Source organism: Haliotis rufescens, unplaced genomic scaffold (genome assembly GCF_023055435.1).
Source record: "Haliotis rufescens isolate VD_foot unplaced genomic scaffold, xgHalRufe1.0.p SCAF_57, whole genome shotgun sequence".
Taxonomy (NCBI): domain Eukaryota; kingdom Metazoa; phylum Mollusca; class Gastropoda; order Lepetellida; family Haliotidae; genus Haliotis; species Haliotis rufescens.
This window is the reverse complement of record NW_025964301.1, coordinates 1,271,287-1,299,120: the sequence shown is the minus strand read 5'-3', so window position 1 is coordinate 1,299,120 and position 27,834 is coordinate 1,271,287. Positions and strand designations below refer to the sequence as shown.

The following is a 27,834-nucleotide window of genomic DNA, read 5'->3' as shown; positions in this document are numbered from 1 at the left end:
ATAGCGGGAAGTCAGTGAAGGAATTGATTAATGGCATTTTGTGAACTTTGAATTGCACACTGTCTGGACGTACCCTGGTGTCCTCGGAGATGACGCCACAAGCCACCATGTCTCCCTTCGACCACATCTCGTTCACAGTGGCTCTGCAAATACCACGCTACAGTCAGTCAATGTCATCAATACAATGCAAGTCTTTGAATTGATTCGGGGGAGGGGGGAAGAAGAGAGAGATGTTTGTTTGTTCCAGAATATGTTTTACCCCTGCTTCAGGACATACAAAGTTTTTTCTAAAAGGATGAGCCAAACCTTTTTCACTCCAGCACTTTTGTGAAGTGGTCATGTATGGTGGTAATAGAATGAATCGAGGACAATTTTCACAATGAATCCTAATCCAGAGACAACCAATACAATCTGCTGGATGCTAAATGACTGATGTAAAGCTCACCGCATCTCTGCTGGATACTAAATGACTGATGTAAAGCTCACCGCATCTCTGCTGGATACTAAATGACTGATGTAAAGCTCACCACATCTCTGCTGGATACTAAATGACTGATGTAAAGCTCACCGCATCTCTGCTGGATACTAAATGACTGATGTAAAGCTCACCGCATCTCTGCTGGATACTAAATGACTGATGTAAAGCTCACCGCATCTCTGCTGGATACTAAATGACTGATGTAAAGCTCACCGCATCTCTGCTGGATACTAAATGACTGATGTAAAGCTCACCGCATCTCTGCTGGATACTAAATGACTGATGTAAAGCTCACCGCATCTCTGCTGGATACTAAATGACTGATGTAAAGCTCACCGCATCTCTGCTGGATACTAAATGACTGATGTAAAGCTCACCGCATCTCTGCTGGATACTAAATGACTGATGTAAAGCTCACCGCATCTCTGCATATTCTATTTTCTTGTTGAGGTAAACACATTTCCCAACCTGGAATGTAAAGAAACAAACAGCATGACTCCATCTTTGACATATGACATGAGCTATTAGCTGAAATATCATCTGAAACATAGACATGTTTTGAAATAAACAAAATACGAAAAGTATTCAGCAGCTACTTTGATCAACAGATCTCCATTACAGTCTGCTCTTATGACAAGCTTGACATGATGGGGACCCTTGTTACCCTACAAACATCCTACCGGGTACCCACCTGACTCTTCTTCAACAGATCCCCATTCACTTTGCTCTTATGACAAGCTTGACATGCTGGGGACCCATGTTACCCTACAAACATCCTACCGGGTACCCACCAGGCTCTTCCTCAACAGATCCCCATTCACTTTGCTCTTATAACAAGCTTGACATGCTGGGGACCCATGTTACCCTACAAACATCCTACCGGGTACCCACCTGACTCTAGAGATCCCAATTTTAGTCTTCAGACAGGCTTGACTTATTTAGGACCCAACAACATTGACACACTATATCAAGCTGAACATACTGGGGACCTCTGTTACCCTACGAACATCCTACCGGGTACCCACCACTCTTCCTCAACAGATCCCCATTCACTTTGCTCTTATGACAAGCTTGACATGATGGGGACCCATGTTACCCTACAAACATCCTACCGGTACCCACCACTCTTCCTCAACAGATCCCCATTCACTTTGCTCTTATGACAAGCTTGACATGATGGGGACCCTTGTTACCCTACAAACATCCTACCGGGTACCCACCTGACTCTTCTTCAACAGATCCACATTCACTTTGCTCTTATGACAAGCTTGACATGCTGGGGACCCATGTTACCCTACAAACATCCTACCGGGTACCCACCAGGCTCTTCCTCAACAGATCCCCATTCACTTTGCTCTTATAACAAGCTTGACATGATGGGGACCCTTGTTACCCTACAAACATCCTACCGGGTACCCACCAGGCTCTTCCTCAACAGATCCCCATTCACTTTGCTCTTATGACAAGCTTGACATGATGGGGACCGATGTTACCCTACAAGCATCCTACCGGGTACCCACCAGACTCTTCCTCAACAGATCCCCATTCACTTTGCTCTTATGACAAGCTTGACATGATGGGGACCCTTGTTACCCTACAAACATCCTACCGGGTATCCACCTGACTCTTCTTCAACAGATCCCCATTCACTTTGCTCTTATGACAAGCTTGACATGCTGGGGACCAATGTTACCCTACAAACATCCTACCGGGTACCCACCAGGCTCTTCCTCAACAGATCCCCATTCACTTTGCTCTTATAACAAGCTTGACATGATGGGGACCCTTGTTACCCTACAAACATCCTACCGGGTACCCACCTGACTCTTCTTCAACAGATCCCCATTCACTTTGCTCTTATGACAAGCTTGACATGATGGGGACCCATGTTACCCTACAAACATCCTACCGGTACCCACCACTCTTCCTCAACAGATCCCCATTCACTTTGCTCTTATGACAAGCTTGACATGATGGGGACCCATGTTACCCTTCAAGCATCCTACCGGGTACCCACCACTCTTCCTCAACAGATCCCCATTCACCTTGCTCTTATGACAAGCTTGACATGATGGGGACCCATGTTACCCTACAAGCATCCTACCGGGTACCCACCAGACTCTTCCTCAACAGATCCCTAGTCAAGTCTTCAGACAGGCTTGACTTATTTAGGACCTAACAACATTGACACACTATGTCAAGCTGAATATACTGGGGACCTCTGTCACCCTACGAACATCCTACCGGGTACCCACCAGACACTTCCTCATCCAATTTTAGTCTTTTCTTCATACAAGTTTGACTTATTTAGGACCTAACAACGTTGACACACTATGTCAAGCTGAATATACCGGGGACCTCTGTCACCCTATGAACATCCTACCGGGTACCCACCAGACTCTTCCTCATCCGCCACATGTCGCTGCGGCTGTAGTACTGCTCCTTGTACAGGAGCTCCACCAGGTCCAGGGCAACATGCTGCAACACACACAACACGTACAGTGAGTGAGTGAGTTTGGTTTTACACCGCTTTTAGCAATATTCCAGCAATATCACGGCGGGGGACACCAGAAATGGGCTTTATACATTGTACCCATGTCGGGATTCGAACCCGGGTCTTCGTCGTGACGAGCAAACGCTTTAACCACTAGGCTACCCGACCGCCCCAACACGTACAGAAAACCCTACCCGCTGCGAGGGATCACACAGGGTACGATTTCATTCTGTTTACCACCTGCACCAGGTGCAACCAAGTAAACAAGTGAGGTTGCACCACCAAAATATTGGCTGCACCAGTGGATCATAAACAGAAACTCTGTATGGTCAGTTATGTGGAATAATAAACAAATTCAAAGAGAAAATAAACTTGTGAATGTGCTCCAGTATTTTATTTGGGGTAAATCTGTTCATGGCTTTTCACGTCATGATATCCAGTATACAGGCTTAAAAAGAAGTTTCAAAGTGTCTGTTTGATGTGATTGTAACCTCATGAGTGACTGTTCTAGTGGTAGTTTGTGAAGAATTAGTCCTGCAAGTTCACTGTATTCAGACCTGTGTATTTCACTAATTTCATGAGCTTTTGTTTCCTGGAATCAAAAATATTTAAAGCCAGTTCTAAAAGAATTCAATTTTCCACTTTTATCAAACACAACTGCTGCCGTGCACTTGTGGTGGGAAATGTTACCGGCACTGGGTGCAACCTCACAATAAAGGTTACCTGCACTAGCAATGCTTTACCTGCACTGGTGCAGCTTGGATATAGCAAAATCGATCCCAGTTACCAGTGTTTGTTTGTTTGTTGTTTAACGCTGCACTCAGCAGTATTCCAGCTATATGACGTCCCTCTGTAAATAATCAAGTCTGGACCAGACAATCCAGTCACTGACATCATGAGCATCGATCCACGCAATTGAGATACGATGACATGCATCAACCAAGTCAGCAAGTCTGACCACCCGATCCCGTTAGTCGCCTCCTACGACAAGCATAGTGGCCTTTTACAGCAAGTATGGGTTACTGAAGACCTATTCTACCCCAGATGGGATAGAATTTGTTCAGACCTGTGTATTTCACTAATTTCATGAACTTTTGTTTCTTGGAATCTAAGCCAGTTCTAAAAGAATTCAGTTTTTCACTTTTTTCAAACACAACTGCTGTCGTGCACTTGTGGTGGAAAATGATTCTTGCACTGGGTGCAACCTGGCAATAAAGGTCACCTGCCCTAGCAATGCTTTACCTGCGCTGGTGCAGCTTGGATATAGCGAAATCGATCCTTGTTATGGCCTATCTGTCTCAAGTGAATTTATTTTGTAACATTCCAACATTAATTCTCGCAGAACATATAATTCATTAATCTGAGTTGCAAGTAGGTTAAAGTATTATCACCCTTTGTTCATAGTTACCAATACTCTTCAATTATTGGAAACAATGTGTTCATGTGATGACAAACATGAGACCTGTGAAGATCCGGGGTAGAATAGGTCTTCAGCAACCCATACTTGCCATAAAAGGCATTTTGCTGTCATAAGAGGCGACTGAGATTGGGTGGTTAGGCTTGCTGACTTGGTTGATGCATGTCATCGATCCCAATTGCGTGGATCGGTGCTCATGATGTCAATCACTGGATTGTCTGGTCCAGACTCGATTACTTACAGACAGACGTCATATAGCTGGAATATTGCCGAGTACGGCGTAAACAACAAACAAACAAAACGTACACAATAAAGCGTTGCAGGTCTAAAAGATGGACAAAACTATTATGGTTGTGACAAACCAAGGACCACAATCTAACCAAATCCTTGATAACATGTACACAAAGAAAGACATGCATGCTAATGTTCTTAACGGAAACATAATTTACATAGGCAACTATAACAAAGAAGATACCATATTCGACGTAATAAGCGCCCAGGGCGCTCTCAAAATTAGAAATAGGGGGCTCTTACTAGAATATTATTTTGGTGAAAAAAAACTGAGTTGAAAGATAAATATCGTTATTTATGCTGAAATATTTATGTACGACAGATATATTTTTCCATAATACAATTACCCCTAATTAAGGGTGCATATAACACATAAGTGCTTATTATACGCGAATAAATGAGTCTTGCGTACATTGATCAATCGGAAGGGGTGCTAATTGGGATTGTTCACCAGCCAATATCTTAACAAATGTCACCGTGGGCGCTTATTAGAGCGGGGCGCTTATTACATCGAATACGGTACCTGTTGCATCATCCTGCTTACCTTGGGGTCAATCTTGTTGACGTACACATCCTGGTAGGCTCTCAGCTGGAAGGCTGTTGCTATCGTCGTCTCTATACTCACAGTCTCCGCTACAGGGAAATATCATTGTTTATGTCAAAGACTTTTACTTTACAAGTTCAAATTGAAAATAGGGTGAGATTTTATTTGCTTTGTAAATTTGTTGACTTCATCAGTTTTTATCAGCTAATGAATTAGTAAATAGGTTTTATAAAGTTGCTGTCACTTAAAGCCAAGAACACCCATCTGGACATCTGGAGGAGAATAGAACCCAGACTTACTGCAAGAGGTGAGGAGTGGTGAAATCGTGTTGAACATTGCCCCCAAGTTTACTGCACTTATATAGCATGGGTGTGGCTGCTTGTACTAGTCTGGATTGAGGTCGATTTATAGTGTTAGCCCACTGAGATACCATGCTGCAGTTTAACATGAATACCCCACTCAGACACAGTATACTGACTCTGAGCCGACCAGTCCTTGTTTTAGCCCCTTAATGCCAAATGCCAGACAGGGTAACAGCAAGTACCATCATTTTAACATCTTTTGGTATGATGCAGCTGGGGATGGAACCCCGGACCTTCCGCTCTCTGGGCCGACACTCTACCACTAGACTATGGAGGTGGTCTTTACTGCAAGAAAAGCACCCAACTAAACGGTCTTGAAGGTACTGGTTGAGTTGAGTCAACCTTGAGTTGATATGTTCTGTTATGCTGCAATCAGCATTATTCCAGCTATATCATGGTAGCATGTCAATATCTAGGACAATGTCTGGGACAGACAAACCAGTGGTTGACAGCATGAGCGCCCATCCTGTTGAGGCACCATGACACACAATCAACTCATAACCACCTAATCCTCACTCGACAGCTCTTACGGTAAACATCGGGTACAGGAGACCTAATGTGCTTCAGAATCACCAGGGGGAGATAAGCATGATGTGCTTTTGGCCTGTACTCTCCAGAATTACCAGGGGAGAAAAGCATGATGTGCTTTGAGCCTATTCTGTCCAGAATCACCAGGGGGAGATAAGCATGATGTGCTTTGGGCCTGTTCCGTCCAGAATCACCAGGGGGAGATAAGCATGATGTGCTTTGGGCCTATTCTGCCCAGAATCACCAGGGGGAGATAAGCATGATGTGCTTTGGGCCTAGTCTGTCCAGAATCACCAGGGGGAGATACGCATGATGTCCTTTTGGCCTATTCTGTCCAGAATCACCAGGGGGAGATAAGCATGATGTGCTTTGGGCCTATTCTGTCCAGAATCACCAGGGGGAGATAAGCATGATGTGCTTTGGGCCTGTTCTCTCCAGAATCACCAAGGGGAGATAAGCATGATGTGCTTGGGCCTATTCTGTCCAGAATCACCAGGGGGAGATAAGCATGATGTGCTTTGGGCCTAGTCTGTCCAGAATCACCAGGGGGAGATAAGCATGATGTGCTTTGAGCCTATTCTGTCCAGAATCACCAGGAGGAGATAAGCATGATGTGCTTTGGGCCTACTCTGTCCAGAATCACCAGGGGGAGATAAGCATGATGTGCTTTGGGCCTATTCTGTCCAGAATCACCAGGGGGAGATAAGTATGATGTGCTTTGGGCCTGTTCTGTCCAGAATCACCAGGGGAGATAAGCTTGATAAGATTGGAGCCCATTCTGTCCAGAATCACCAGGGGGAGATAAGCATGATGTGCTTTGGGCCTAGTCTGTCCGGAATCACCAGGGGGAGATAAGCATGATGTGCTTTGGGCCTATTCTGTCCAGAATCACCAGGAGGAGATAAGCATGATGTGCTTTGGGCCTATTCTGTCCAGAATCACCAGGGGGAGATAAGCATGATGTGCTTTGGGCCTGTTCTCTCCAGAATCACCAAGGGGAGATAAGCATGATGTGCTTGGGCCTATTCTGTCCAGAATCACCAGGGGGAGATAAGCATGATGTGCTTTGGGCCTAGTCTGTCCGGAATCACCAGGGGGAGATAAGCATGATGTGCTTTGGGCCTATTCTGTCCGGAATCACCAGGGGGAGATAAGCATGATGTGCTTTGGGCCTATTCTCTCCAGAAACTCAGAGGGGAGATATGCTAATGTACTGAAGCCCATTCAGCCCTGGGATTCCCAATCAGGTGATATCAAGACTTGCATTCCCACAGGAAATGCTACTGCAGTGCCCCACTACGCTGAACTTGAATGTGTCAATTATGCTCTTACAACATACATAAAACACTGGGGACTTTTTCTGCCCCAGAATGATCATGAGACACTAGAGCTGGAGCTGAAATCAACATTTCCCATACACAGTTTACACAGTGGCGGCCATGTATGTGACAAATACCTTTCAACTGTTGTAGCCCTTCCTCTGGCAGCTTGGTGATCTGCACCAGCAACCGACTGCAACAAACCATCGCAACAATAAACATAAATGTCACCTGACACGATGGCTAGCCTTAATAATCAATTTAAAAACAAAAAACTTGCTAAATTTAACATTTGAAACCTCACGCTGCGCGTTCGGTTCCAAATTCAATTTAGCGAGGTTAAATCTACAGGTAACCTAGCTCTACATTGAAAACACAGTATGTTTATCTCCTAATTACACAGTAAGGAAAGTTTTTGCAAGTTTCCTATCTATTTGATCAAAGTTAAAACAAATTTTAGCATTACTCTGGCCAGAGGATCATTGCATATCCATAAACAATGGAGACTGAATGTTAGCTAAAGACCCCTCCCATAGTAAACAAATGGTCATGATTTTCATTTCTGGAGGTATTCAAGGGAGACTACTCCAAGCCTACACCTGCAGTGTGGTCACTGGAGTAGAACATTCCATCACGGAATAAGGCGAGCAGAGCAGGCTAAGCTCGGGATTATCGGCTCTTGTTTACAAACAAAGCTTCAGAACTGTCAATGTCCAGTGCCTTTAAGTGTAACATCTGGTACAAAAAAATAAAGGAAATCATTGTAAAACATGTCAAATGCAAATTGTCGAAACAGGCACAATTGTTGAAAATGCTTCACCAAAGACCCTGCAGACACAAAATGACATGCACACAAAGATGGACACTTTAATGCCTTGTTGAAATAGATGATGTTTTAAGACTCACCTAAATTCAACCTCAGGGTTATAGACCTCCAACACATCTCCAGCACGGACATTGGGGAAATCCTTCAGGCTAATCTGGATGTCAGCAGCTGCAATGTACAACAACAAAGAACAACCTCAACAAAATCCCTTTCTGTTTTTGTGGTTTTGATACATATAGAAAGCCACAAATAAGGACATTTGTTTCTCATAACTGACCGTCCCTACACAAAGAAACCAAAAAAGCAGTCTGTGCCCAAAACTCTTGAGTTTACTTGCCTTGATCTTGGCTCTAAGTATAATTTTCAATAGATTTTACTGTTATAATATAGACTATTAATAGCTGAACTTACAAGACTTAATAGAACATAACTAGACTCAGGATTCTGACTAGTAGCTACAGTCGAGGAAGCCATTTAGATGACAACAAATCTTTGGAAGATTGGTACACAATTCACACACAAAATGGCTGATCAATACACAAATTGGCCTACCCATACACAAACTCTCTGAACACAACTATAATCAAGCACACAATTAATTTTGTTTGGTTGACTCGAACACATACACAAAATCTCAATTTGCTTACACATACTTTATGAGATATTTTAATGTTTAGTCAACATATTCAGACAACCATAGAAACACTGTTGGTCAGCCAAAGTGTTTGTGAACTAGTCTCTCTGAACAGGTTGTAGCTAAATGGCACCTCAGCAAAACATCACCAAGCAAAAACAGCACCGCTTGGCGAAAACGGCACCTCGCCTAAAGTGGAAACGGCTACTATTGCCTGGCGAAGATGGCACCTTACTTATTTTTTTACTTTGGTACTGAAATAAATGAAATTAAACTCACATGGTCACGTGCAAACACCTATAATTGTGAAATGTTAAAACAAGTTAACATTAGAAATTAGCCTCTACTCCACTTTACTTGCCAACTCTGATTGGGAGGTGCAAATAAATTTATTGTGAGAACATAACACGCTTTGAAGTAAAATAAATAAAATTAAACTCACATGGTCACTTGCAAACATAGATAATTGTGAAATGTTAATCGCCTTAAAACAAGTTTAAACTAGAAATTAGCCTCTTCTCTGACTGGGAGGTGCAACTAAACTTATTGTGAAAACATCATATGGGCATAATAATAGGGCATGTAAAGCTTATTTACAACTAATTTTTATTAAAAATATAGGTGCCGTTTTCGCCTGACAAATAGCCGTTTTAGACAAATGAGGTGCTGTTTTCGCCCAAGAAATTGTTGCTCCCCTCTGAACGTGTTCTGTTGAATATCCCATTTATCATCATACCAAAAATCTTTAGGACATTTGGAAGAAAAATCCTATCAACAAGTTGCAATCAAGGTTACCCGAATTCTGTCATTTGTCATTCTTATGCAAGTTCACCATCAACCAATATGTCTAAAAGTTATTGACAATTTATGCAAGAAATGTTCTAGACGATATTGTTTCTTGCTTGGTGACTAGAACATGTCAAATTACAAGCATACAGGCGATCGGGTTAAGGCACTTTAAGTTCAATAACTGTCAGCTGTACACATTATATGGCAACGTGTCCACAACTGTCAACATGACTTTGACCCGATCGCCCCTATACACCTGCATACACTGCAGATCAGCTGCTGATAGTCTGTGGGTTACGTCAAAGCAAATGGTAAACAACGCAAGCTGCCAACATGGCCAAAGGTGGGCGACGTTGCCATAGGACTTTGATGAAAAACATGAAAATTACTGAAGCAATAAATGCAAAATCAACGCAGATTTCAACCTCAAGTATTACACCACTTAAATGACACATATGTGTTTGCATCAAACGCCTGTCTCACCATTGTCCTTCCTTTGATGTTGGACAAGCTTAAAAGTTTTCATGATTCGCCCATATCGTGCGTTCTCGATTAGAGTTACCCGCCCTTGGATATGCAGAAAACAGTTTTACAATTATCATTATAAAACTTATCCTATCGTATCATGTGACTTAGGCGACCTAAACTATATGACAGATTATTGTTAATGATCGATGATAAATTCGTGTAATAATTATTTCGTTTTCCCCCTTCAGTGCGGACCTGTTATTCAACAAGTACTTGTTCCGGTACCAAATGCAGCATGTTTGGAAGTTTAGTTAGAAATCGAAATGGCCTGTCAAAACTGACAGATTTTGGTATTTCTTCGCTTAAGTCATTCAAAGGTAAGGTTTTATATCATACATGTCAAACATACATGCCAACCTGAATATGCAAATGTAATGTAACTGTGTATTCAAAAGAAAATACGACCTTTGCTTGGTATGTCGGAGGTGAAAGCCCTTGGCACAGTTGCCTCCCTTAGCTATGCTAGGATCTGCTGTACATGATTTTGGATGCCTGATTCACCCCGATTATTATCTTTGATTTGTCAGAACTGTTTTTTGATCAGGAGTTGTATTCTTTTTCTGGACACACTTCCGTCCGTAAACAGTCGACAGGGGATGTGGATTACGAGATTTACCGATACCACGATAATATAGAGTCGTACTATATATGTGGCCCGTGAAGATCCGGGGTAGAATAGGTCTCAAGCAACCCATGCTTGCCATTAAAGGCAACTATGCTTGTCGTAAGGGCGACTAACGTGATCGTGTGGTCAGGCTCGCTGACATGGTTGATGCATGTCATCAATCCCAATTGCGTGGATCGATGCTCATGTTGTCAATCACTGGATTGTCTGGTCCAGACTCGATTACTTACAGACAGCCGTCACATAGCTGATATTGCTGAGTGCGGCGTTAAACAACAAACCAACCATATATGTATGCATTTCCGCTGTCCTTTTTATCATATATATATTTTTAGATGAAAAAGAGGTCATTTCAGATATTTTGTTGTGAAATGGTTTTCTGAATATATTGCAAACAGTTTAAACATCTAAGACAGCTTATGATGTGCATCATCTTCATTTTTCCTGCCACATTTATTATGATTAATTTTACATTCTGTGAAATACTGTTTGATGTCTCCCTCATTGATGTTAATGATTGTAATGCAGGTAATTCTATTTCCAGGTCTGCCATGTGCTGTTACGCAGGTGGCCACACTCATGAAGCTTGAGGATCCTCCAACATATGACCGTGAGTGTCCAACCCTGTCGTCATCATGCCATGCTTCTCAACTGCTGACTGAAATGAGTATCTTATGTTTACTGTGTGTGACCTGGATGATTGGACCACCTCCTTGGTCTAGTGGTAGAGCGTCCGTCCAGAGTTCGGAAGGTCCAGGTTCGATCCCCGGCCGCGTCATACCAAAAGACGTTAAAAGATGGTACTTGTTGTTACCCTGTCTGGCGCTCAGCATAAAGGGGCTAAAACAAGGACTGGTCGGCTCGGAGCCAGTATACTGTGTCTGAGTGGGGTATTCATGTTAAACTGCGGCATGGTATCTCAGTGAGCTAGCACTATAAATCGGCATCAGTCCAGACTAGTACAAGCAGCCACACAAACCCACACACGTACATGCACATTGCTATATAAGTGCAATAATCTTGGACGCGACATTAAACCCCATTTCACCTCACCTCACCTGGATGATTGTGTGTCATTGTATCTTTCAGGCCTTCAGTCTGGTTTGTGTGTCGCAGACATGATTATTGTGGCAATGTGGCATAGCTGTAATATCGCTTCATCAAACAGCATGCATCAGAAGATTAAGCTGAGTTAAAGTGGTTAAAGAGTTCGCTCGTCACGCCGAAGACCCGGGTTTCGATTTCCCACATGGGTACAATGTGTGAAGTCCATTTCTGGTGTCTCCCATAAAACCATACGCACTCACTCTAGTGTATTCATGTATATAATTGGCCCATTTGAATTAGTAGACCCTGTAACCATGGTAACTATAGTGACAAACATTGGAGTTGGTCATATTCCAATGAACACTTCTATCATGTGTCTACAGTGTTTCTGTTCACCATGTGACCAACAGATAAGACACCCACCGGAAATGCCACTTGATGATTGATTTTATCTTCTTGAGGCAAGGGAGTTAACTTACTGTAAAAGTCAAGTTTCCAGACATGAAAAAATTTGGAAAATATTTGTTAACACCGAGTTGGAGGTACACATCCTTTGCAAATCCTGCAATCAACCGAAATCTGCATGACAGTTTATGAACCAGGTGTCGATTTCGTTATGAGATTTGGATTTGACTATGCATAGACTCGTTAGTCCAGCCACAATATTACTCTATAATCATGATCATGATAATTCCAGCCTAGTTCAGCAAGGGTGGTAACTGGACTTTTATAGTCAGTAAATTCCCTTGCCTTGGGAAGATGGATTAATTTTTGATTGATCATGTATGAGATGCGTTCAGAGCAAATGTCATGGAATCACTTGCAGTTTATTTATATGCCAGTAGCTTTGCAATTTTTAAAAATTTGTACCCAGCAACAGACACATGATATAGCAACAGATCTGGAAATCTGTCATTAGATTTTTGTGTTTAGAATGTTTTTTTTCAAGTTTTCAATCTTCCCTACATTTGCAAATAATCAATCACATATTTCATGATTGATTTCTTGGTTACCTTGGTTGATAACTGAAACCAATAAATCATGGACTGAATGGATTAATTGAAAAAATAGTTATAAATTTACAGGTTCACTGGGTTGCCAGCATTTAAAAATACTGGAACATTCAATATTTTGGACCGAGAGAATTACATTTTTCTGGAATATTGCCTAGTTTACAGGTAAATTACCGGTAAATACTAGAAACAGGAAGAAACTCATGCTTCACGTATATATAGGCCTTGCGAAAATGTTGAAGTGAAAACCAGCATCATGGTATGGTACTCTTTAACATTACTCTCTTTTTTTTACACACTGAATACTCCAAAACTTCAATTAGGGTTGGCATCTCTGAGCCATGTCATGATATGTTTTCATTCTTGTTTCCAGATGTGGAGTTTCCTGAGAGGAAGAGGTTGAGGTTCTACGAGAAAGTCCCTCAGCTACAGCAAGGTGTGCGGGCACCAAAAACTCCGAAAGATCTCCATCTGATGCGAGGCCCAGACAAGCTCCACAACAAGCTGCAGTATGGGCAATACGGCATTCAGGTACACGTCATAATGCCCTTGTTGGAGCACTGGGTTGAAATACAAATAACCATCTGTGTTTCCTATCCCGGATATGGACAGATAACTCTACTCTAGGGCAGTTGAATCCCTGGTACTCCAGGCTTACTGAGCTGTCAAAATATGGTTTTGGTTTTTAAGAGTTGCAGCAGTTTATGCAGTGTTTGTTAGGTTCGAAAAGGAGGACATCCCATTAGGGGTCACGTCAGAACGACCTTTTATCCGACCAATCAGAGCGTTGCTTACCACTACCAGATCATGAAAGTGAGAGTCTGAATGTGATTCCTAATGTTGCAACCTCAAAAACTTTAACACGGGGTATTCCAAACGATAGTTACAGGCTTAACGACTGAATCCATACAATCTAGACCATCTGTAACTCTGTTAGCCATTCCAGAATGTTCTTTTGTTCAGGTTTCAAAGTTTTAATCGAGAATTTGTCAAAAGCATAGTTGCCAATTTGAAATTAGTGCCGTAGGCACGAGAAAGCTGCGTTCTGATTGGCTAATGTCGACTTCTTGTCAGTCATTCAATTGGTCGGTCAAAGTTCGTGAAAGGTTGGTCTGACATGACCCGTAATGGGATGTCCTCAGATCTTTGGTTAGTGGTAGCGAGAACAGTTAATGGTGCTGGAATTTCGGAGTTACATTTTGGCTGGACTAAATAGTCCGTGCCTTGTCCAAGCAAAATCATGAAGCCAAATAGACATCCGGTTCGTAACAACATAGCGAAGGCATGCAGATGTCCATCGACTGCAGGATTTGCAAAGCCTGTGTACTGTCAACTTGGTGCTGACAGATATGTTCCAAATCTGTTCATGTTTTTATTCAAGGTGCTTAAGTGACTTGATGCCCTTCGCAATGTAAGACCCGTTTTGTTACAATATAGATCTTGATTATCGATCAGATCGTCTTGGCTGGATGTCGCCATTTTGTTTAAAGCAAATGCAAGTGATATGAGAGGTGGAATCTGACTGGTCAATAGGAGGGACAATAGAAGGGACATAACTCATAATAGCCACTGGTAGCGCTACAATCGAGCCCAGAAATTCCAGCCTACTTTGGCAAGGGTGGAGACTGGATTTTTACAGTCAGTTAACTCCCTTGCCTCGCAAAGATGAAATTAATCATCCAGCGGTGTTTCCGGTGGGTGTCTCATCTGTTGATCATTTGATGAATGGAAACATATTGCTGACATGACCACATATTGCGGACATGACCAGATATTGCTGACATGACCATATATTACTGACAATGCCATATTTTGCTTACATTGCCATATTTTGTGGACATGGCCTTATATTGCTGACATGGCCTTATATTGCTGACATGGCCTTATATTGCTGACATGACCATATATTACTGACATGGCCTTATATTGCTGACAGACATATGTTGTTGATGTGGATGTTCTCTTGCTGTTCTGGTTTTTGTATGAAATATACTGCTGACATAGCCGCATATTACTGACAGCTGTTATTTTGCTAACATGACTGTTGTTTCTGATGTCTGTAATCTGTTGGCATGTCTGGTGACTGCTAGGGCTGCAACGATTACACTATGAGGCGAATACGATTTGTATCACGAATATAGCGCAATGAATACGAATATTAATTCACAATTACAATAACAAGTCAGCAGTTTATGTATTATTTTTTATATTCAGTGAAACAATAACATCATAATTTATTTGACATGGTTTGTTAATTATTAATTAATTATACATTTATATACTGCACTAATCCAGGTACTAGTATCTGCTCAAATGCGACAATGACCAGTGAAAACAATACTATCAAATTAAATATTATTAGAGTGTTATCATTGAAAGAAATCTATGCATTTAATATGTTGTAATGGATATTTTTAGGTACAGGGTATGTAAATATACATGATAGCATATTCATAAATATTCGATTCTAGTGGCAATGAATAACGAATCAGTTCATGAATGGTTACGGTTCGATTCACCGAATACGCGAGTGAATCGTAACAGCCCTAGTGACTGCTGATATGGCTGATAGATATCAGTAGTAACTCATCCCAAGTGAACAAATGAGAGGATCTGTTTGATCTTACACAAGCTGCTTGAAAACTTCTGCAAGTTACAGTTGCTGACTAATACTTTGATCCCTCCTAGGCATTGACTGGCGGCAGGCTCCGATGGGGCCACTACGAGGCGCTGCGTCTGACGATCGGTCGAAGGATGGATGAATCGAGGATGTTCGCCATCTGGCGCATCGACCAGCCGTGGAAGTCTGTGTCCAAGAAGGGGATCGGTACACGGATGGGAGGAGGGAAGGGCAACATCGACCACTACGTGTACCCATTACGAGCCAACAGGATCCTTCTGGAAATGGGGGGGAAATGTGAATTTAAGGAAGTAGAGAAAATCTTGAAACCTCTAGCCAAAATCATGCCTTTTCGAGCCCGTGTTGTGAGTCATGAGATTCTTGCAGAGGAAGCTAAGCAGGAAGCATTCATGAAGAGGAACAATATCAACCCTTTTACCTTTCAGCACTGTGCTCAGCACAACTTCCTGGGGTGCAGGACATGGATGAGTCCCTATGACTTCCAGTGGCATGGCAAATATAGATGATGATGATGATGATGCTGGCAGTTTTTGAAACACATGCGACTCTACTAGCCCTCGAGACCCGTGAACATTTGGGGGTAGAACAGGTCTTCAGCAACCCATGCTTGCCGTAAAAGGCGACTATGCTTTTAGTAAAAGGTGACTAACGGGATCGGGTGGTCAGGCTCGCTGACTTGGTTGATCATGTCATTGATCCCAATTTCGTGGATCGATGCTCATGATGTCAATCACTGGATTGTCTGGTCCAGACTCGATTTTTTACAGACCACCGTCATATAGCTGGGATATTGCTGAGTGTGGCGTTAAACAACAAACAAACCAAACCAAACCAAACTAGCCCCCGACTGCTGAGAACAAGTATACATCCTATGATGGCCGTCCTCTTTGACTGGTGGCATTTGAGAGCTGCACTTTTGAACCAGTGCTCAGTGCTTCAAGTTGGCTACAAGTTGGGACTGAATAAAGTGACAGAAAATTTTAACATATTAAACTGTTAGCTGCAACCTCTGAGGAAGAGTGAAATAAAGTTTCCTCTGGTATTCTGGACTCGTCTTTAAAGACCCCAATTTCTAAGGCTGTTGCAGGGTTTCTCAAGTGCTATAGGGGACAGTGGGGAAGCTGGGTTGTTAAGACGTCATCAAGCAGAATGTTAGGTGTGACATGGGTACAATGGTCGAAGCCAATTCCTGGTGTACCCCTGGTGATATGGCTGGAAAATGCTAAAAACGGCTTAAAACCCATCTCACTCACTTACATGCTATAGGCATGAACCAGATATGGAAAAAAACATGGTTATAACAAACACTTATAACATTCTAACTGTTATAACCAACTATTCCAAATTCCTGACTGCTGTACTATTACTAAATTTAAGTGCTTTTTTTCTTTCATTGCAAATGTCATGCTAAACTATTTACATAAATACCAAGAATACCTAAATGGTGTCGAGGTTTCCAAGTATCGATCTATTATGAACACATTTTAAAAGTCCTTTCAAGTTAGTTTTAACCATGTTTTACTGTATAATGAGTGGGAGAAAAAAAAAGAATTTGTCAAGGGATAGGATGTTTTTTTCAGAGTTGCATTTTCTTTCTTTTTGTTGCTGCTTGAACAGCAGTGTGATAGATATGTGTAGATTTTGTGATGTTTGAAAGGAAAATGTGTGAAAATAAACCAGAATAATTTGACTTAATGTTTGTGTTTGTTCATGTTTGATTTTTTGTCGTATTTTCAAAGAAATGCTAAGAAGATACAGGCTACAATAGGTCTTCAGCAACCCATGTTTGCCGTAAAAGGCCACTATGCTTGTCGTAAGAGGCGACTATGCTTGTTGTAAGAGGCGACTAACCGGAACGGGTAGTCAGGCTTGCTGACTTTGTTGATGCAAGTCATTGTGTCCCAATGCTCATGATGTCAATCACTGGATTGTCTGGTCCAGACTAGATTATTTACAGAACGCTGTCATATAGCTGGAATATTGTTGAGTGCGGCGTTAAACAAAAAAACCAAAAAAAACCTGCAGAATCCAGTGTTCCCATTATTATTATTTTGCCAGTAAAATTAGGCTGGACCAGTGATTCATGTGACTGTCAGTCCCTCTTGATTAGCAAATAATTACCTTATAGTTCTTTGTTGGTGAACAAAAGATCGGTGATAATCCATAAAGTATATTTTTTTAACGAAGTCAGCTTGTCTTTTATTAGAGTTTATCATTCAAATGGCTTTGCAAACACTACTTTCATACAACATCAAAGGATTCACTCATACGATTTGTGCAGATTGGGCGGTCGGGTAGCCTAATGGTTAAGGCCTTCGCTTGTCACACCAAAGACCCGGGTTCGATTCCCGACATGGGTACAATGTGTGAAGCCCATTTTTGGTGCCCCCCCCCCCCCGTGATATTGCGGGAATATTGCTAAAAGCGGTGTAAAACCTAACTCACTCTCATTCAGATATGGAACTAGAGACAACTAAGGTCAAGATCGTGGACACAAACGTGAATATTTTTATCAGATTTTGACGTGAGGCATCGTATTTATGATGGCCCAGAGAGTGTATATATGGCTCTGATAACATAGGCTCACACAGGCACATCACACTTTCACCCTCAAGATGGGTTGCCAACTTGTAATGTCATGTCTTTAAGGTGAACCCTTTACACATAGTGAGTGAGTGAGTTGGGTTTAACGCCGCTTTTAACAGTATTCTAGTTATATCACAGTGTGTCAGCTTTATGTGGGAGGAAAGCCCGAAGTGATGCAGGTGTCAGACGTTTACCACTTCGGTGAAACCCAACGAGCAGGGGTATGGTGCTGACAAACCTAGAAACATAATTGGGGCGAACCGGGATTCGAACCCACCATCATAGGTTTCTGGCGTGGCCAAGGGACGAATCTCTGCACAGCGAATCGCGGCGCCTTAGACGACTGGGCCACCCGTGCCCCCACAAGATGACATGGACCTTGTACTACTAGTCATCGTAGAAGAGTAAACAGTCAATACTGCATGACTAGCCATACAATAAGATCATACACATAGTCTGAACACAACTTTTTCCAATCAGTATATCCCTGGGGTTTCCCGGTAAGACCAGAGGCCCCCAGCTACATTATGCTGCTCGTAAGAGGCGACTTAATGGATCGGGTGGTTGGTGTCTTGGTTGAACTGACCGCGTAGATCGTTGTTCACAAGATCAATCATTGGATTCACACAGACACGAATATTTTCAGTCATATAGCAGACATATTACTGCTGAACGAAATGCGTCAGGTCCAGCCCAAGTCGCATCCTATTCCAACACCAACATCTCTAAACGTGCAGTCAGATTGTTCCCCACTCAGAATATTCCTATCAAATGTAGAATAGTATTGAAAACAACCTGGTGAGTGTGTGTCATGGAACAGCAACAGTCAGCGTCTGTCTGTGCTCTTGCCTTCAACCACTAGTCCAGGCTAAATATTTATATGTTAGAATTCGTCTTCAACAACATTTGTTTGTCGTAAGAGGCGACTAACGAGATCAGGGCCCTCTTGCACAAAGCGATCTTAGTGCAACAACTATTGTAAGCCCATGTAAAAGTATGGGAGCTACGATCATCTTAGCACTAAGATCGCTTTGTGCAAGAGGGTCCGGGTGGTTGATTTGGTTGATGCACGTCATCGTAACCCATTTGCGTCGATCGATGCTCATGATGTCAACCACTGGATTATCTAGTCCAGACCGCCATCATAGAGCTGGAATATTGCATAGTGGGCGTTAAACACCCACCTAACAAAATTCACTGTCTGCCATCATATAGCTTAACTATCGACTGCAGCTGTAACAGCATTCTCACACTTAAGTTAGAACAAAGGTCGTCATGTTTACCCTAAATGGTATCTTATCTCCAGGTACTCAAACACCTGTTGCACCTGAACGTCAATGGTCGGCACCGAAAGACGCTTATCTATGAACCAAAATGGCGACTCGGTATTACTACCACGTATTGACCACACTGCTTATAACAAACAGACTATTCCCGGTTTCTACAGAAACTGTACTTGGTGAAAATGTGGATGAGGAATTCGACTTTGACGGCCTCCCCGGAGTTCAGCATGAGTTCAAAGTGGAGGTAGCGGCGGGGAAGGAGGAGTGTTTCTACCAGTTCGCCACGCAAGGGAGCAGACTCTATGTGTCTTATGATGTACGGGGTATTTATGGTATTCATTAAACTTTGGTAAATGTATGTACACAAAGGTAAAAATAATTGGATCTTATACATTTTACCAAGGGTACTTCCGGTGTAGATAGCGTCCGCCCGGACAGCGGAAGGTCCGGGGTTCGATCCGCGGCCGCGTCATACCAAAAGACGTTAAAAGATGGTACTTGTTGTTACCCTGTCTGGCGCTCGGCATTAAGGGGCTAAAACAAGGACTGGTCGGCTCGGAGTCAGTATACTGTGTCTGAGTGGGATATTCATGTTTAACTGCGGCATGGTATCTCATTGAGCTAGCACTATAAATCGGCATTAGTCCGGACTTGTACAAACAGCCACACAAACACACACACACACGTACATGCACGTCGCTATGTAAGTGCAATAATCTTGGACGCGACGTTAAACACCATTTCACCTCACCCCCGGTGTAGATATATCCTGAGTACTCCATGATTGTCGCACGCGATCACTACATACAGGGTTGGTCATATATACTTTACCAATGAGACTCCCGGTTTAGATATTTCCCAAGTACTCCATGCTTTTCGTAAGGGATCACTTCATAGAGGGTTGGGTGGTAAGGCCAGGTCATCTTCCCGAGGCAAGGGCGTTAACTGACTTTAAAAGTCCAGTTCTTTTTACTTTTATAGTCAGTTAACGCTCTTCTTTAGGGAAGATGGGATCGGTGGATTGCGTGTTATCGTGCATGTTACGATAGTGTACATCACAAATCGGTAATTAAAACAATCAGACATGTCACCAAAACGAGTATGAAGAAATAAATAATGGCTGAGCAAAAGTTAGATTTGAAATGTGAATTTTGATTTGAAGTTTATTTGAAAATAATCAAATTCTTTGGCAAGTCTACGGGCCACCTTCAGCCCAAATGAATACAAGTATCCCCCCCCCCCCCCCCCCCCCCCCCCCTCTCGTATCTCATACCTGTTGCAACAGCCAGCCAAATGAGGATATGTTGGTCACAGTGGCTGTTAAAATGAAGTACTTGTCTGGTGACTTGCTCACGCTATTGACCACTAGTTGGTCTGACCTGGTTGCTATACATGGACTTTGAATGCCTTTGCCCAATGGGGGATTCCGGGTTAGAGATGCTCCCTAGCAACATATGCTGGTCGTCAGAGGCCACTAAGGTGGTCAGGCTCAGTGAGTGAGTGAGTGAATGTGGTTTTACGCCGCTTTTAGCAATAGTCCAGCAATATCACGGCGGGGGACACCAGAAATGGGCTTCACACATTGTACCCATGTCGGGAATGGAACCCGGGTCACACATTGTACCATGTCGGGAATCGAACCCGGGTCTTCGGCGTGACGAGCGAACGCTTTAACCACGAGGTTACCCGACCGCCCGTCATGCTCAGTGACTTGATAGCGTATCATGTAGACCCGGCGGCGTGTATCGCTGCTCATAATATCAATCGCTGGTTTGGTTTGTCCATACCCGAATATATACACAAACCTGTGTTAAAATATTACGTAATGCATAAATTCAATTCTTCATGGGGACATAACTCAATGTTATCTGTATTTTACGGTTTTTTTTCGTTATGTGTATGAAGAGTTGACATAACTGTTATAACTCATTATACATGCTGTGTATTCTGGATTCTTTGTCATGATTCCAGGGTAGACGCCGCGCCATTCCCATGCTCCACTTGTATAGATAAGATAACACGACCCAATTCACAGCTGCGGTGTTATCCCATGGAATACAAGGGAATGAAGGGGTGTATGATGTAATCAAGAATGAAGAAACTTTCACGTTGTGTTAATTTGGAGAGTTTGTACATAGTATTGAAAGCCTTATTTTAAATTTAAAGCATCGCTCTGCTGTTAAACATCTGTCAGTTTATATAAGTAAGGGGTGGCCGTGACAGGTGGTTGTTGGGAACTAGCCCTTGCTCTTTTCATATTAACCATCTCGATCTGCTTGGATTCTGGTAGATTGAGAATAATGAAAATATTAATGTTAGTGATACTGATATAACCGCATTTATAACGATGTAAAGAAAAGGTACATTGATGCGCAAATTAAAACTTTTAATCAGTTTGGAATAAACGTTTTAACTATTTGTACAGATAGTGTATGGATCTTTATTTCAGTCAGTGTGCGAATGGCACCAAGGCAAGGATTTCGTGAATATTGAAAATATGATATATACAGTTTCAGCATATCGTTCATCTTCATATTTAATGATAAGCTCTCGCTTCATGTGATTGGATTATATATAAATACTTTCTTTGTATCAAATCTTTCTTTAAAGGTTATCTGATAGTAATTTCATGTGAAGTATATTGAAACCATGTTTGCTTTGTATAGTTGTGGGTGGAAATGTATATAATGGATTTCTTTCTTTTATGTCTCATTTCCTTTGCATGACTTTTCTATTTTGTTTTTTATCTATTAAATAAATTTTATAACACAACGTGAACTGAACACCAAGTAAAGGATACACTGCTGATCGCCTATACATATAAAGAAAATATACATATCAAGAAAATATACATATCAAGAAAATATACATATCAAGAAAATAATTATTTGTTTGTTGTTTAACGTCTCTCTCAAAACATTTTCGGCCTGTAAATAATCGAGTCTACACAAGACAAACCAGTGATTGATATTATGAGCAACTGCTACGTAGTCGGTGTATGATGACTCACGTGGAGCCAAGACACCGAGCCTAAACACCGGAACCATTTAGTCGTCTCTTACAAACAAAGGTTGTTGGGGATCTATTCTAATTTGGAACCCCTACCGGACAAGATTATAACAAACTAGTAATAAGTTTAAACTCTGCTTCATCCAGGTGTTGAGAGGCGGCGACAGGAACATCAACTTCTTCCTCCTTGACCAGAACCAAGTCGTTGTAGAGTCCCACTACGACAAGCCAGACGCCATGGTGGAAACAGATGTCAAGGAACAAGGTACTGTGGGCGCTTCATATCGCCGACAGGTTATGTGGAAAATACACACGTGAAGGCCGGCGTTATGTTGCATTTGAAAAGGGGCTTGGCTCGGGTCAGATGGCAGTCCAAGCTCTGTTCGAACTTAACCTCAATTTTGTGTGATGTATATTGATCTAGGTCGCGTTCAAGATTATTGCCCTTGTATTTGTGTTAATGCCGGTTTTATAGTGCCAGCCTAGTGATATACAATGCAGCAGTTACATGAGTCCAGTCCTTGTTTTAGCTCCTTAATGCCGAGCGCCAGGCAGGGTAACAACAAGTACCATCTTTTATCGTCTTTTGGTATGACGAGGCCAGGGATCGAACCCCGGACCTTCCGCTCTTCAGGCAGACCTCTATCCATTAGACCAAGAAGGTGGTCCGTATATTGGCCATCCTCATTACACAAACACAATGTTTGTTTGTTTGTTTGTTTGTTGTTTAACGCCGCACTCAGCAATATTCCAGCGGCCTGTAAATAATCGAGTCTGGACCAGACAATCGATCCACACCATGAGCATCAATCCACGCAATTAGGATACGATGACATGCATCAACCAAGTCAGCGAGCCTGACCTAATCTCGTTAGTCGCCTCTTACGACAAGATTAGACAAGCATGGGTTGCAGAAGACCTATTCTAACCCGGAGGCTTCAGGGGACCACAAACTGAATGTCTCAGTTGATTTACAGGCCGAGTGTGTTTCTGTATCGTAAATATTATTTTTAAGGAATATAAATTGTATCATGCAATCTTTTAGCGATTATAATTGATATTTTATATCCTTGATCATTGATATTTACGATACGGAATCACACGAGGGTAATAATGTTTGAGGTTCAAGACGTTAATTCACCCACTGAAGGAACTTCGTATAAATTCAGTGCTAGTGTAAACCGCCTAAATATCATACATTGCCATATGGTTTGAAAGCATTTATTTATTTTTACAAGTCCAATGCTCTCCATCATATACGAGTTCAAGGCCTTAGTAAAAGTTTAATGAAAGACACAGTAGGACATTGTCGATTCAAATTTGACGCATCAGTATCAAAAATGATGTTCGATGCAATTCTCTATTTTGACTTGTTCCGCGTGTTCTTGTGTTTTTTAGGTGAACAATTGCCTTGCCTTTGCACGTGTTTGTGACGGGTGCCACCTCTAGTACAGGATAAGCCCACCCTTTTCGCGAACACCTGGTATCATCACTATTTGAAAGTGTTTCATGTCGTAAGAGGCGAATAGGTCTTCAGCAACCCATGCTTGCCGTAAGAGGCGAATAGGTCTTCAGCAACCCATGCTTGCCGTAAGAGGCGAATAGGTCTTCAGCAACCCATGCTTGCCGTAAGAGGCGAATAGGTCTTCAGCAACCCATGCTTGCCGTAAGAGGCGAATAGGTCTTCAGCAACCCATGCTTGCCGTAAGAGGCGAATAGGTCTTCAGCAACCCATGCTTGTCGTAAGAGGCGAATAGGTCTTCAGCAACCCATGCTTGTCGTAAGAGGCGACTAACGGGTCCCGGCGGTCAGGCTCTCTATGCTTGATGCATGTCATCGTATCCGAATTGAGTGGATCGATGCTCATGATATCAATCACTGGATTGTCTGGTCCAGAGTCGATTATTTACGGACGGTCATCGTATAGCTGTAATATTGTTGAGAGCGGCGTTAAACAACAAACAAACATAGGGTGCTCATTGTTTTTTGTGATTGGTTCTAGGCTACTACCAGGTATGTTTCGACAACACACAGAGCAGGTTTGGCTCCAGGCTTGTCTACTTCTACCTGGTCACGATCGTCATGGAGAAGTGGATCCAGTACATGAAGGACGTGGTCGACATTCAAGACCTGGCGGTCAACCTCTCAGTGAGTAGTCGGCGAGGCTGGTTTAACGCCACTTTGAACAGTAACAGCTTGATTTGGGAGGAAAGCCTGAACCCATGCAGGCCTTTAGATGTTTACCACATCGGTGAGACCCACAGCGGGGGTGTGGTGTTGACAAACCGAGAAACATAATATTGAACCCACGATCATAAGTTTCCGGTACGCCAAAGGGACGCAACAGCGACATTCGAAGCCTTAGACGACTAGGCCACCTGTGTACAGCTAAGGTTACCGTTGCCACTCATCCGTTCATCGTTTATCAGCTGTTAAAATTTACTCTCGGGGCTACAACCATCCCGATTAACCAGGGAAAAAAACAAGGAAAAAAAACACACAAAAACTCCGTTAACCAAATGGTTAACAATAGACTTACTAAAATATGACCATTTCGCAGTCGTCAGAGCTGGCCAAATGTAACACACAACCAATTTATTCTTACGTTAATAGCAGCATTTCAAGTGTTTTAAATTATCAAGTGATATAAATGTATAAATGCAATATCATGTCAACCATTATTCTACCATGAATTTGGAATTTACTCGATTCTGATTGGTCAATCAGAGGCTATTAAATCACAATAAATCCCCTCTGATTGAAACAGCTGGTTTGACGGCGGCATCACCGCGGGAGCTAATATTCATAGAATAGTACTATTTTCAGTCATTGTCGGTAGGCATATTTAAATAATTATATCTACAATTACAGGTTACAAAATGCACCGATGCGGTTCCTACAATATTCAAAGGATGTGTGGCAATACATATCGTGCAGAAAACATGATAGAAATCTACAAAGGAAATGTATTTACGTTTTGGAGACAACAGAGAGCTTGGAATTTTGGCGCTTTTCTATATAAGACTGTGACGTCATATCATATCGCACGTGCGATGTAGAGTGAAAGCCTTGCAAAGCTTGCTTTGTTTTCTTTAGGGATGCCCACCTCATGTTAGCTTACGAAGTTTTCGTGCTTATATGCTATCAATGCCTGTCATAATTTCGAGTGAAGTGTCACGGTGTACACAAACTGCTTTAGTATATACAGCACCATATTTTGTTCGGTGATTCCGTAAGTCAGATCGATAACCCACTCAAAACACTGGACTCAACCCATGCCGCTTCACTCAGTATATTTGCTAACACAAAAGAGTTCACGTTTTATTTAGTCATGGTAGAATGGAGATGCACATATCGTGTTTTCAATGTAGAGCTAGATAACCTGTAGATTTAACCGCGCTAAATTTATCATTTGAAAGCGCACGCTGTGCGTTCGGTTCCAAAATTCAATTTAGCGCGGTTAAATCTACAGGTAACCTAGCTCTACATTGAAAACACAGTATGTGCATCTCCTAATTATTATGTACTTATATTCTGGTTTCTTAAGGGTGGTCTTAGACACCTCTCTTAATCGGGAATCGAACACGGTCCAGTTTTCTTGACGAGGAAAGTCACCACTAACCAGTTGGCTACCTAACTGTCTGATGTCGCTTGCGGTGCTTGTTCATTGGTGTAAGCAACACATATGAACGGACATTTTAAGAAACAGTCCAAAAAAATAAAAATAAATAAATTAAGGTTTTTCTCCCAAGACTATAACTATTCCCTTCCCAACCGAGGATGGTTACACTCATGTTTGTTTTCAGTCGATACTATATGGCGTGGAGCTGTCTCTGACGGACGTGGACCAATATCAGATGCACAGTCGCCTCAACGTCATGCGGGACTGGTACCTCCTCAACGAGAACCAGCGCTACGTGGGGTACTGGTCTGTGGCCCTGTGTGTGGTAGTCCTGGTGGCGGGGGTGGGGCAGGTGGTCTTCCTCAGGAGGATGTTTAGGATGCCCACCGTCACCCCCACGTCCAAACCCCGGGCGTGATATGGACTCAGAATGTTCCTCTGATATTGTACTAAAGTTGAATGAGTACCCTCCACCTCCACGCTGGAACGTAGCTCTGTATAAGTGATAGCTATTGTTATAATATATGTACAGTCGTCATAATGTTTGAAATCATTTGGAATCCGTTGAATAACGTTATTTTGTTACATTGTACAAAGATTTAGGCATGCTTTCTTTATGTTACTGGGGCAGTAAGGTAGCCGAGTGGTTAAAGCGTTCGCTCGTCACGCCGAAGACCCGGGGTCGATTCCCCACATTGGTACAATGTGTGAAGCCAATTTCTGGTGTCCCCCGCCGTGATATTGCTGGAATATTGCTAAAAGCGGCATAAAATCACACTCACTCACTCTTTATGTTACGTGTGTTCAAATCTGCAAAGTTTTTGTGCAGACTTAGGGGCCCTGATTACCCATCTTGAGATCCCAGTATATAGTCATTAGTTGTGGATGTTTATGTTAAAGGACGGGGCGTGTAATGTACCATCCTCGTTTATCCAGGGTACTATATCTCCATTTTGATTATGATAAATACTTTGGACCCATTCGCCATCATTGCTTCGTTTCGAAAGTGACGTTACCACCTCAATAGTTTTCAAACTTAGCTCAGAATTTATCTCGCCCATGAGTGTAGTTTGATTGGACAGCTAGTTTTAGCTCAATGCGATTTTGTTTGTTGTTTAACGCCGCACTCAGTATTATTCCATCCATATTCGGTCTGTACATAATGGAGTGTGGACCAGACAATCCAGTTATTGACTTCATGAAGCAGCGATTTACGCAGTTGGGATACGATGACATGCTTCAACCAAGTCAGACAACCTGACTACCCGATCCCGTTAGTCTCTTCTGACAGCTGACGGGTCGAGGGTATGAACACAATATATACACCTATAGACTGGAAAATGTATCTAGAATATATGCACACTGATTGTGATTTCCCGAATAATGTGTTGTGTCTTCTTCATATTGATAATCGTAAATAAATAAACATGATGAATACAAACGTTGTTGTTATTCACTATTTATATGACAAAGAACCTGATGAGGCCAGGTAAGTCTATTCATAAATTTTACAAACGTTTTGGTTCGATTACTGGTGACTATGAATTTGTTTCCCATCATCATTATACAAAAATCTATAAGTAGACAGGTTCTTGTCGTATACTGATCAAAAGAAGTTAAGACCTACCTAATTCTTTCATATTGCTTAAGTTAATCTGTCATGACATGACATATTAACCATAGTAGTATGACATAACAGATCAACCATAGTAGAATGACAAGACATTAATTATAGTAGTATGGCATGACAGATTAACTATAGTAGTATGGCATGATATATTAACTATAGTAGTATGAC

General features: G+C 42.1%; 3 protein-coding genes across 8 annotated transcripts in view; 2 read left to right on the top strand and 1 right to left on the bottom strand.

Moving 5' to 3' along the window:
• The window catches only part of LOC124137815 (GATOR complex protein Iml1-like), an 83,698-nt gene extending 73,471 nt beyond the window's left edge, over nt 1-10,227 (bottom strand). For all 6 annotated transcript variants that reach the window (XR_007218597.1, XR_007218599.1, XR_007218598.1 and 3 more), the window contains exons 1-7: nt 10,166-10,227; nt 8,340-8,427; nt 7,571-7,626; nt 5,225-5,313; nt 2,873-2,956; nt 897-946; nt 74-143 (exon numbers count right to left, since the gene is read on the bottom strand). Coding sequence is in view for 3 of the 6 variants with exons in the window: in XM_048385367.1 (XP_048241324.1) it covers nt 74-143; nt 897-946; nt 2,873-2,956; nt 5,225-5,313; nt 7,571-7,626; nt 8,340-8,427; nt 10,166-10,208 (480 nt within the window). In the remaining 3 variants the exon portion in view is untranslated. The remainder of the gene's footprint in view (nt 1-73; nt 144-896; nt 947-2,872; nt 2,957-5,224; nt 5,314-7,570; nt 7,627-8,339; nt 8,428-10,165) is intronic.
• A 151-nt stretch (nt 10,228-10,378) lies between these two features.
• On the top strand, nt 10,379-16,238 carry LOC124137816 (39S ribosomal protein L16, mitochondrial-like). Its single transcript, XM_046504278.2, has 4 exons — nt 10,379-10,527; nt 11,380-11,445; nt 13,269-13,426; nt 15,584-16,238. Exons 1-4 carry the CDS (start codon nt 10,446-10,448, stop codon nt 16,040-16,042), a joined length of 765 nt encoding a protein of 254 aa, XP_046360234.1. The 5' UTR covers nt 10,379-10,445; the 3' UTR covers nt 16,043-16,238.
• A 3,198-nt stretch (nt 16,239-19,436) lies between these two features.
• On the top strand, nt 19,437-27,477 carry LOC124137879 (transmembrane emp24 domain-containing protein 6-like). The gene is made up of 4 exons (XM_046504357.2): nt 19,437-19,721; nt 22,562-22,679; nt 24,417-24,562; nt 26,221-27,477. Exons 1-4 carry the CDS (start codon nt 19,497-19,499, stop codon nt 26,452-26,454), a joined length of 723 nt encoding a protein of 240 aa, XP_046360313.2. The 5' UTR covers nt 19,437-19,496; the 3' UTR covers nt 26,455-27,477.
• Nucleotides 27,478-27,834: the final 357 nt, after the last annotated feature.